This window comes from Salmo trutta, chromosome 15, assembly GCF_901001165.1.
Source record: "Salmo trutta chromosome 15, fSalTru1.1, whole genome shotgun sequence".
NCBI classification, from domain to species: Eukaryota; Metazoa; Chordata; class Actinopteri; order Salmoniformes; family Salmonidae; genus Salmo; species Salmo trutta.
The window spans coordinates 18,446,604-18,458,969 of NC_042971.1; the positions used below are offsets into that span (position 1 = coordinate 18,446,604).

Below are 12,366 nucleotides of genomic sequence, written 5' to 3' on the forward strand. Positions count from 1 at the left end.
ACCAACAGTGCAAAAAAGGTATTAGGTGAACAATAGGTAAGTAAAGAAATAAAAACAACAGTAAAAAGACAGTGAAAAATAACAGTAGCGAGGCTATATACAGTAGCGAGGCTATAACAGTAGTGAGGCTACATACAGGCACCGGTTAGTCGGGCTGATTGAGGTAGTATGTACATGTAGATATGGTTAAAGTGACTATGCATATATGATGAACAGAGAGTAGCAGTAGCGTAAAAGAGGTGTTGGCTGGTGGTGGGTGGCGGGACACAATGCAAATAGCCCGGTTAGCCAATGTGCGGGGAATGTACAGTATGATGTGTTGAGTGTCTGGGATCTTTTGCAGTTTTTCCATAGGTATTTTCTGTTTTGCATCTCTTGAGATGTCTGGTTCTGATCAAAAGTGTTTTGCAAGGTTAAATCCAGAAAAAAAGCATATTTGATGCCCATATACATGATAGGTATTGGCACAGTATAAAAATATACTAATGAAATCACTAACTGCTAGAATAGAATACAATGGAATAGAATACCGGTAAAATAGAATATAATTAATGTTAGAATAAAAAAGTAGAGGATAGGACAGGATATAATATAATTGAATAGAATACAAAATTGAATAGAATAGAAACAGAACAGAAAAACAAGTATTCAGACCCCTTTACTTTTTCCACGTTTTGTTACTTTGATTAAATAGTTATTTTCCTCATCTTCCTCATGTTTTTTAGACATTTTTGCAAATGTAAAAAACTTAAATATCACATTTACATAATTATTTAGACCCTTTGCAATGAGAATCAAAATTGAGCTCAGGTGCATCCTGTTTCCATTGATCATCCTTGATATGTTTCTACAACTTGATTGGAGTCCACCTGTGGTAAATTCAATTGATTGGACATGATTTGGAAAGGTGCACACCTGTCTATATAAGGTCCCACAGTTGACAGTGCATGTCAGAGCAAAAACCAAGCCATGAGGTTGAAGGAATTGTCCGTAGAGCTCTGAGACATGATAGTGTCGAGGCACAGATCTGGGTAAGGGTGCCAAAACATTTCTGCAGCATTAACAGTCCCAAAGAACACAGTGCCGTCCATCATTCTTAAATGGAAGAAGTTTGGAACCACCAAGACTCTTCCTAGAGCTGAGCAATTGGGGGAGAAGGGCCTTGGTCAGGGAGGTGACTAAGAACCCAATGGTCTCTCTGACAGAGCTCCAGAGTTCCTCTCTGGAGATGGGAGAACCTTCCAGAAGGACAACCATTTCTGCAGCATTCCACCAAACAGGCCTTTATGGTAGAGTGGCCAGACGGAAGCCACTCCTCAGTAAAAGGCACATGACAGCCAGCTTGGAGTTTGCCAAAATGCACCTAAAGACTCTCAGACCATGAGAAACAAGATTCTCTGGTCCGATGAAACCAAGCTTGGACTCTTTGAACTAAATGCCAAACGTCATGTCTGGAGGAAACCTGGCACCATCCCTACGGTGAAGCATGGTGGTGGCAGCATCATGCTATGGGGATGTTTTTCAGCGGCAGGGACTGGGAGACTAGTCAGGATCGAGGCAAAGATGAATGGAGCAAAGTACAGAGAGATCCTTGATGAAAACTTGCTCCAGAGCGCTCAGGACCTCAGACTGGGGTGAAGGTTCACCTTCCAACAGGAAAATTACCCTAAGCACACAGCAAAGACAAGGCAGGAATGTCTTCGGAACAAGTCTTTGAATGTCCTTGAGTGGCCAAGCCAGAGCCCGGACTTGAACCCGATTTGAATATATCTGGAGAGACCTGAAAATAGCTATGCAGCAACGCTATCCATCCAACCTGACAGAGCTTGAGAGGATCTGCAAATACAGGTGTGCCAAGCTTGTAGCATCCTACCCAAGAAGACTCTAGGTTGTAATCACTGTCAAATGTGCTTCAACAAAGTACTGAGTAAAGGATCTGAATACTTATGTAAATATGATAGCAAAAATGTCAAATTTTTTGGGGGGGCTTTGTCATTATGGTGTATTGTGTGTAGTTTGACGAGTAAAAAAAACAATTAATCAATTTTAGAATAAGGCTGTAACCTAACAAAATGTAGAAAAAGTCAAGGCGTCTGAATACTTTCAGAAGACATTGTAGAATATAATACTTCATTGCCCTTAATCCTTATACTACCAACATATTTTACATACATGGATTACGAACTGGGGTCATTTTTACCCCAAGAAGAAACTATTGGGAAAAAGAAACAATCATTGCAAAATATAAACTTAATTCTAACCAAAACATACACTAAGTTTACAAAACCTTTGGAATACCTTCCTAATATTGAGTTGCATCCTTTTTTGCTCTCAGAAAAGCCAACATTTGTCAGGGAATGGACTCTACAAGGTGTCGAAAGCGTTCCACGGGGATGCTGGCCCATGCTGACTACAATGCTTCCCACAGTTGTGTCAAGTTGGTTGGATGTCCTTTGGGGGTTGGACCTTTCTTGATATACACAGGAAACTGTTGAGTGTGAAAAACCCAGTAGTGTTGCAGTTCTTGACACACTCAAACCGTACACCATACCTCATTCAATATTTTGTCTTGCCCATTCACCCTTTGAATGGCACAGAATCAAAATCCATGTCTCAATTGTCTCAAGGCTTAAAAATTGTTCTTTAACCTGTCTCCTCCCCTTCATCTACACTGATTGAATTGGATTTAACAGCTGACATCAATAAGGGATCATAGCCTTCACCCTGATTCACCTGGTCAGTGTATGTCATGGAAATAGCAGGTTTCCTAATGTTTTGTACACTTAGTGTAATTAGACATGTACATTATGTTATCTGAAATATTTTTTTTACCAAAACAGACCATTATTTTAGCAAAAGTATCATTTGCGTATTCTGTCAAACGAAAATATAAATTTCCCCTTAAATAATGTGCAGCTTTTTCCAAAGTACAATTCACACTAATAATAAAAAGCAGATTTACCATCATTTGATTGTAGTATTATTTCGTTTTTAGAATTTTGAAATAAATATGAATTTAAAAATGGGCGGTACACCAACATTTGAAATATACATAATTTTACTGACAAAAAGTAATTAACCAATTGATCCTGAGATAATTACCAAAAATATGGCTTAATTTTCTTTATTTACTTTACTTCTTTATTTACCCCACTGCCAGCATTGCTGCTAGTGACACAATGGGAGTGGTAGGATCTATGGCAGGATGCTCCAAAAAGCATGCCCAAATCCTCAATGTTACTTCAAACCAAATGTTACAGCAAACAAAGAAACATAAATTGCACATATAGAATATTGGAGGGCATTATAGGAATTCTGGTATTTATATAACATCTGCAGTAGAATAACAATTTTTTCCGGGGAATACACACCACTACAGTATGTGTACATTCAGAGAGTAGCTGGTTTCTGTCTTACAGTTCTACCAAGTATTCATACCACTGACAGACTTTCATGAGCTGTTTTGACTGTAACTAAGCATATATCTAAGGTATTTTATATATTTTACACAGTCATAGTTATAGCCAGTTATAACCATAGACGAGTACACCAGGTGCTCCATCTCTGCAGGTGATCTGTCTATCAGGTCAAGGTCACTGCAACAGGTACACCTCCACCCTCTGATTATTTGTATAGCTCTCCAGAGAAACCTGGATTCAAATAAACACTTTAGATTCGCCCTAGAATAACAACTTTTCGGAAAATACAGATTTTTATATGCACAAAAATAATGTTATTTTGGTTTTTACACAGTCAGACTTTACATGGTATAGAAAAGTGAAATCTTAGTTTAGTACATGGGGAACTATATCTCTGCAGGAGATCTTTCTATCTGGTCAAAAAAACTTCCCCTCCACCCTCTGGTGGTATGGAAAAATTGCTATTATGTCTCCAGAGAAACATAGATTCAAATAAAAGGTCAGATCTATCAAATTACAATCGACGAAATTAAGTGTTTTTGTCTGGTGTCAAAAGGGTCCCGAAGGACTAGATTTTTTTTTAAAGTCCATATTGATACAGAAACACCAAACAATAATTGATATTTATTAAGAACAAGATGATTGGCAAAGTCTTGTGCTATGATAAAAATATTTGCCTCTGGGCTCAAAATAACCCGAATCTGTAGTTTGAGGGTTAAGAGGGAATGGGTCTTGCACAATAAGCCACTGGAAATACAAGCATAATAAAAAGAATGATGGTGAATACAATGCCTACCACTCCAGAGCCACGTTTCATCCACACAATGGTGAGGGAGGGGTTTCCTGTCCAGGCACAGTTGAAGATAGCATCTGATCCCTGGTCCACCTGTAGGGACTGTGGCTCAGCAGCCATTCTGGGCCCATCTGGAACCACAGGAATAGAAATGGTTACACTTGATTTGGATAGTCCCCTATAGATGATCTACAGATACTTAAGCTCCAGTATCAACAAACAAATAATTGCAACTCTGTTAATACACAACAACTTGCTGGGGTTAGGGTAAGGGCTAGGGTTGAGTGTATGATTAGCATGAGGGAAAGGGTAAGGTTGGGGTTAGGTCTAGGGTTAGGGTAAGGATTAAGGTTAGAGCGAGGGTTTAGTGGATAGTTAGTTGAAATGTTGTTGACAGTTAGTTAACATCTACAAACCTTCTATTTGGGACTATCCATATAGTGGTAGATGTGATTCGTAGTGCCTGTAGCTAGCTAGTTTTGGTTCCTGAGTCTGTTTGCTTGGGGACTACTCACAGTAGTGTGTGTGTGCGTGCTTGCACATGTTGCTTGCGGATTACTACTCACAGTAGACATCCACGTTCCTGCTGATGTTGGTGCTGCCCAGCGCATTGGTGACCTCACAGGAGACGGGCTCTGTGAAGAACGAGTGGTCCACGATGACCTCATAGGTGTCACCTGACACCTGTCTGATGACGCTGCCCCCTTTGGCCCATCTGAATATATAACAGAGTAGGTTGAAGTTAGACCTAGATGCTGATCTTGGGTCAGTTTTGCATTTTCCCCAATAATGGTTAATTAGGATTAGGGGAGGGGAAGCTGATCCTAGATCTATACCTGAAGCTGCCTCTGGAAGCTGATCTTGGGTCGGTTTTGCATTTCCTCACTTATGATTAAAGGGGCAATCTGCTGTTGCTACATCCATTTTTGGATTTATAAATTAATGATACTGTATGTACCCATTGATTCTTGAAGAATATGACTTATAAATGCCTCATGAGATTTTGTACCCCATCTGAACCCAAAATACACAATGTTCGTAAACAAAGTAAACGTAAACAAACACCGGATCGCCTCCAAACATGGCTCAAACTATAATGTTGATATTATGGATGGTCAGTCCTTGCATCCATAGCTCTGTCTATGAATTTAAGAGTGGTTACATTAATCCAGCCCATACCTCATCTTCGGGGAAGATGGTGAAGTTGCCCATAGATGCTGATCTTTTCAGCATCTATGGTCAACTTCGCTGTCTTTCCTGTTGTGACCACTCTGGCAGGAAGTTTAGGATCAGATCTAGGATCAGCTTTCCCTCCCCCAATCCTACCCTTAAAGGGGAAATCCACAGTTTAAAAAATAACAAAGGGTTTCCCCCTGCTGTTTCGGTAAAAAGCTGAGGTATGGAACTGGAGAAATGTAAGCACTCTTAAATTCATAGACGGCTATGATTTGGGTGGGGGAGGGGAAGCTGATCCTAGATTTGTACCTAGGGGCCACTTCAGCCCAGAGTGGTTACAACTGGGAAGAGGGCAGACAATGTGGGCTATGAAATCCAACCAGCAGCCCCTTTGGAGGTGGACATGAAAGACCAGTATCTGTGTCACAAATGGCACACAATTCCCTGCATAGTGCACTACTTTTGAACAGGGCACATAGGGAATGGCGTGCTATTTGGGACTCAGCCAGTTAAAATGTGTTGCAATTTACTCCAGTGTTCTGCGCTTCGCCAAGCATAGTGAAACAACAAAAGAAAAGGTGGCTTTTGTTTTGTTTCGGTGCATTGCTTTTATCTCTTCTTCGTTTGAGCATATTCATGTGCTGCTTGTTGTCAACAAAGGGAGTGCTTGAGGAGGGCTTTAGAATATAGGTTTTCTCATTTTGTCTCTGTCGTTCACACGCTTTGATGCCGAAGTCATTATAATGAAGTATAAATAAATTGGCTGTGCGAAGGACCTTGCCCGGCACATGCATATCGCACTGCAGTGCCAGTAATAGGTAGATCAAGCACCTGAACAAACAAACTATTGTTTACAATGACAGATGGGGGGGAAAAAGGTTTAAGGGAAAACTACACAGGACCCAGTTTTGAATAAATGAGATGAACAATTATGTAGGCTAGGCTATACATCGGGATAAAACATAACTTTAGGATTCGGAGTGAAAAGAGCGACAAATCATACATAATTATCCATGACGAACATATTTGAAAAAAAAATGTGTTGTTTTTTAACAATGCACTGTTTGTTGTGTGTAATGCTATGGTAGAAAATATGGCCTGGTTATAGATGTCAACATTTAGATAATGAGATTATGAACATGCAGAACATTTTTAGTGAATACAGACAACACAGACATATACTATCTTTGAATTCTTGTCAAAACCAAATACATACATTCACGAAAAGTCCTGTTTTCATTTTCTCATGTGTGTTATGTTCAATTGTTGTAAATCTACGACTATGTCACAAATGGCACCCTATTCCCTATATAGTTCACTACATTTGACCAGAGCCTTATGGGCCCTGGTCAAATGTATGTTACTACATAGGGAATAGGGTACCATTTGGGAAGCAGACTGCATGTAGTGTTGTAGAACACACTATTCACTTTCGATGCACCATCCAGGCCCGCATTGACATTCCCTTCCAGAAACATTTCTCAATTGTGAAATGTCCAGTTTAAAGTTTCATCTAGCATTCAAATCAAAGATACAGGGAACTGCCAAATTAAAGGAAACACCAACATGAACTCTTAATAGAACGTTGGGCCACCATGAGCCAGAACAGCTTCAATGCACCTTGGTATAGAACTCTACTGGGGGGATTCGACAGCTTCAATGCACCATGTCTGGAATTCTATTGGAGGGATGCAAAACTATTCTTCCATGAGAAATTCCATCATTTGGTGTTTTGTTGATGGTGGTTAAAAGCGCTGTCTCAGGCACCGCTCCAGAATCTCCCATAAGAGTTCAATTGGGTTGAGATCTGGTGACTGACGGCCACGGAATATGGTTTACATCATTTTCAAACTCATCAAACCATTCATTGACCACTCGTTCCCTGTGGATGGGGACATTGTCATCCCATAGCCATGGCAGCTAAAATAATGGCCTGCCCAGCATTTTTATATGATGGGATATTAATTGCTTAATTAACTCAGGAACCACACCTGTGGAAACACCTGCCATAAATATACTTTGTATCCCTCAAGTGTTTTCATTATTTAGGTAGTTACCTGTAGATCGGGTGTACACAGGATGCGACCCAAATGACACCCTATTTCCAATATAGTGCACAACAACCGGAGCCCAATAGGTTTCCCTATTGGCCCTGGTCAAAAGTAATGCACAATAGACGGGATCGGATGCCATTTGGGACGAACCCACAGAAGCGATGCAATCCGTACAAGCTAGACACCAGATGCCATATGACAGTCTGCCATTTTGCGAAAGACATTTCATCACAGCGTTGAAAGGGATCGTGACCGCATTGATGGGGATCAAAGTAAACCAAATCGCCTTTGAGTCAGAAAATATTTTACTGCCTTACCATGGAACTCGAAAAACACAGCTTGAAAATGGCAAAGACAAACTCCAAAAGGATAATGCTGTCTGCTGTCAATGTTTCTTCAATGTCCCTTCTCAATTTGAATGAACGTTCTCTCTGCTCTCTCTCAAGCCTCTGAATGTCAGGTTCAGAACAGATCAGAGCTACATGTCTGACGCCCATCCTTTCCCAGTCACTTCTGAATTATTCAGTAACAATCGTATATATGAGCACCGCTTTTGAACATGTAACACCGCATAACTGTATGCACGAAGGAATCCATTTAGCTTTTTTGAGTTTTTGAAGTGCTATTCATGTTTTCTATGATCTTCTGCTGTACAATTCGAATGCAGGGTGTCGCACACGCACAGACACACTCACGCATGTACACACACACTCTCCTCCCAGAGGAACCCTGTTGCATAAAACAACAACAATCAAATTAGTTCATGTCGATACACATAGAGAGCGATTTGTGTTCAAATCACCCACGTTCTCATCAAACAGCTGACAAGCCGAGCTAAACCTTTTTTCATCAGACACCTCAGAAGTGACAAATTAGGAACCACAAATTGCCCTGCGACAAAAACAACAGCAGCAGTGACACCAACACCAGAAACCCCGTGAGGATAAGAAGCGTACTTTATTTGCAAGCGAAACCATCTCATTTGCTTCCCTCCCGTTCCCTGCCCCACTTTATCCTATCTCTCTCTCTCTCGCATTCTTTCTCTGCAGCTTTATTAGAAACAAAAAGTTGCTAATGGAGTTAGCTGTCAGACCCCCCACCCCCCCTCACCTCTGTGCTGTCATTCAACCAGATGGCCTGCATCCCTCCCAAAATGGACCATCTCCTCTTCAGAGATTATTTATCTTTTTATAAGGGATCTCAACTCCCTCCATGTTCTTCTCTTCCCCCAATTGAGCTTGAATGACAGACCACCTAGGCTACAGCTCAAATTGCACCCTATTCCCTAGATATCGCACAACTTTTGACCAGGGCCCATACGGTTCTGGTCAAACGAAGTGCACTATATATTGAAAGGGTGCCATTTTGAACGCAAACCTGAAGTATTAGATATTCATCTCCAAACCATTATGTCTCCCCACGCTTCCAAACCATCATACTTTCTCTGAGTTAAAGGTCTGGAGCATCTGAGATAAGAGATACCTCCCTGTTCCTATCCCTCTTTATCCCCTACATCCAGATTCCAAGCCCAACCTCATAGCATCGACAGCTTCCTGCTCCGACCTCTCAGGCATCGGAAGAACACTCCTCATTTCACAAGGAAAATGGTAGCTCTCTGGTGATCAATAGCCAAGCATTGTCTAAAGCCCTACTCGCACAGGACTTGTATTACTAGAGAAGGTTGTGTATGTAATTATTACCCCAGAATGTCCGTTATTCCAGAGGACGATTTGGACGGGCAACGTTTTTGTCCCAAACTACCCCCTGTAATTTGTTCTTTTCTTTCTCAATAAATTGACAGTTATGACGGAAGCCTGGAGGTTTTTATTCTAGGCGAGCTTTGCTTCCAAGTTTCTAAACCATACCAAACCATCTTTGGTATAGTGTTGACATAATATTTGGATTGAGGAAGTGTGATCATAATCATTAGGATATTTTAGCGATCCGCAGTAGAAGACGTCCTAAATGCCCCCCCAGTCTGCAGATGTGAGCTAAACAGCATTTGAGATGTGTTTTTAGGCTATGGATGAGAAAGTGAATTTGTCATTTCCAATAGTTTAGCTCAGTTGTAATGCCGCTTTGCGATCTAACAGCAAGGGTTGCATTAAATAGGCACAATGTTTTTTTACTAATGCATTTGGCAATGTTCAATTCATTGGCACAAAACGTATAAACAAAAGCATTCACTGTGAATGTTGATACATGTAGGCCATTCATATATAGGCTATGCGCATCAATTTATTGAATCAGTTATTGCTTTCTTGCTCAAACCGCGACCAACACCTGTCAAACACGTATTTTTAAAAAACTTTGATTTGCACGGGAAGTTTTTTTCTGGATGGAATTATTACTCTCCTGCTATGTAGAAATGACCGTCATGGCACATTCGGACGGGACTTAAATTACGGATGTGGTGATTTGTGCTCATGCACATAATTACATAACCCTATCTCCCCCAGTAAAACTAATCCCATGCAAATAGGGCGTGATAAGAGGGCATTAAGAAGGCAGCAAGAAACGAGACTGTCTGTATGCAGCTTTGCGGCATGTAGCCTAGTGGTTAGAACATTGGGCCAGTAACCGAAAGGTTGCTGGACTGAATCCCGAGCTGACAAGGTAAAAATTTGTCGTTCTGCTCCTGAGCAAGTCAGTTAACCCACTGTTCCCTGGGCGCTGAATATGTCGATTAAGGCAGTCCCCTGCACCTCTCCGATTCAGAGGGGTTGGGTTAAATGCGGAAGACACATTTCAGTTGAATGCATTCAGTTATACAACTGACTAGGTATTTCCCTTTAAAGAGAATAGATAGTAGTGATGTGTCCAAAATTGCACCCTATTCCTTGTTTTAGTGCACTACTTTTGACCAGAGCCCTATGGGTTTCCTTGTGGGCCCTGGTCAAAAGTAGTGCATTAAATAGGGTGCCATTAAGGACAGAGCCAGAGGAGTAGAGAGGAGGAGGAGAGGATTTTTGCATCAAGTCAGGGCCCTTCTGTTTCTTCTACAGATTTCCATTCTCTCCTCTCTCTCCTGGGTTGGGAGGGCTGTGGACTTCTGCCTGTGTGACCAATCCCACACTCTCTCTGTCCATTTCCTCACGATGCTGGGAAAGGTTCTTCTATCTCTACAGTCACAGTGCTAACTGTCCTTCATAGCTCTTATTTAGGTTACTGCCTATACCTGGGAAAGGGGGATACCTAGTCAGTTGTAAAACTGAATGCATTCAAATGAAATATGCGTTCCGCATTTAGTCCAACCCCTCTGAATCAGAGAGGTGTGGGGGGCTGCCATAATCAACATCCGCGGCGCCCGGGGAGCCATGGGTTAAATGCCTTGCTCAGGAGCAGAACGTCATATTTTTACCGTGTCAGATCAGGGATTTGATCCAGCAACCTTTCAGTTACTGGCCCAATGCGCTAAACACTAGGCTACCTGAGCACAGTGATAAGGTGCCTATTGTTGGAACTACTTCAGAGGTGTACAATAACTTTTCAACTGTTCGGTTGCCTAAAATGAATGCACACTAGAATAATCTCTGCCAATCAGAGGCAAGTATTCAACAATGCAGTGGTATAACTGTAACTTTTAAACTGTCCTAAACAGCAGTTATTTGCTCACTGCCTATACCTGAGCGCTTACCGTTAAGTATGTACCGTTCATATACACACTGGAGCAAATCCCAACTTACTAAGTCAAATTTTCACTCAGTCATGCATTACCGGCAAAAAGGGGACATCTTAAGGACATTAGGTGACGTTAACACAATGTCCCTTTTAGGGTTTGGGCGAGACGTTATCTCACTGACCTTCTGAAAACGTTCTAGGAACATTTAAAACATGACGTTATACTCAAGACCATAAATGGACTTTCAGTATAGGCCTCAGTTTGGTCGCAGTATAAAGTCATAAAAAAGGTATTTTGATGACCGCTAAAGAACATTACAAATAGGTTTCTATTTGGTTCTGATAGGACTTTGTAGTTGGGACATTCAATGGCTGCAAGGGGATGTTTCAGACAGGTCCTGTCCTCCAAACAATAAATGTTTTGTTAGGACGTCCCCAGAAGGTCACAAAATGGTCACCTAAGGTTGTCAAGACATGGTGTCATGTTCCCGTGGAGGTTTGGTTTAGTTCCTGGTTTGTTCCCTAGGATGTTTATAGGACCTTAAAACGTTCTGTCATGGTCCCCTGGAGGTTTTTGTCTAGTAACCACTTGAGATGTTGTGTCATGGTCCATGACACAATGTCCAGAGAATGTCCTAAAATTGTTCTTGGGGACGTCCCGGGAACAAACCGGGAACAAGACAAAACCTTGACAGGAGCATAAAACAGCATCCTGAGCACTATGTTTCGGGGACATCGTAACCATTCATTTTTGTTTGCAGGGTTGATGTCAATGGGAGACTTATGCTGCATTCGTAATCAAGTGGAAGGTGGGAATTTACCCGTTTATAAGTCGTCAATACCAATTGGATGAATTCACGTGCTTTGAACTCGTTAAAAAAACGTTGATTGGGTAATGGCCAACAAGCTGCGTAAACTACAAGTAAAAGTACAGCTATCACGCTTGTATTGTGTTCAAAAACCATAATAATAGATTGCTTTTATAAATAATGTTTTGTTGTTGCATTTGACTGCCGAAAATGCTGTTATCTAGGTCATTTCCTTTGTAGGTAACATTAGAGGTCAGCATTAGTGAAACGTCGATTTAAAGTGGCAATCTACAGTTGCGACATACATTTTATTATGTAGAAATATATGTACGCATTGATTCTTGAAGAATATAACTTATAAATGCATCATGAGATTAGTTCAACAATCGTACCCTGTCAGAATGCAAAATATAAGCTTAATTTACTCCAATGTAAACACTATATAGCCTCAAAACATGGTTAAAGCTATAATTTTGATGTCATGGATGGTCAGT

General features: G+C 41.0%; 1 protein-coding gene across 2 annotated transcripts in view; it reads right to left on the reverse strand.

Moving 5' to 3' along the window:
• Positions 1-12,366, reverse strand: part of LOC115148587 (kin of IRRE-like protein 3) — a 312,244-nt gene that overhangs the window by 38,530 nt on the left and 261,348 nt on the right. For both annotated transcript variants that reach the window (XM_029690610.1, XM_029690611.1), the window contains exons 7-8: positions 4,779-4,927; positions 4,216-4,343 (exon numbers count right to left, since the gene is read on the reverse strand). In XM_029690610.1, coding sequence (XP_029546470.1) covers positions 4,216-4,343; positions 4,779-4,927 — 277 coding nt within the window. The remainder of the gene's footprint in view (positions 1-4,215; positions 4,344-4,778; positions 4,928-12,366) is intronic.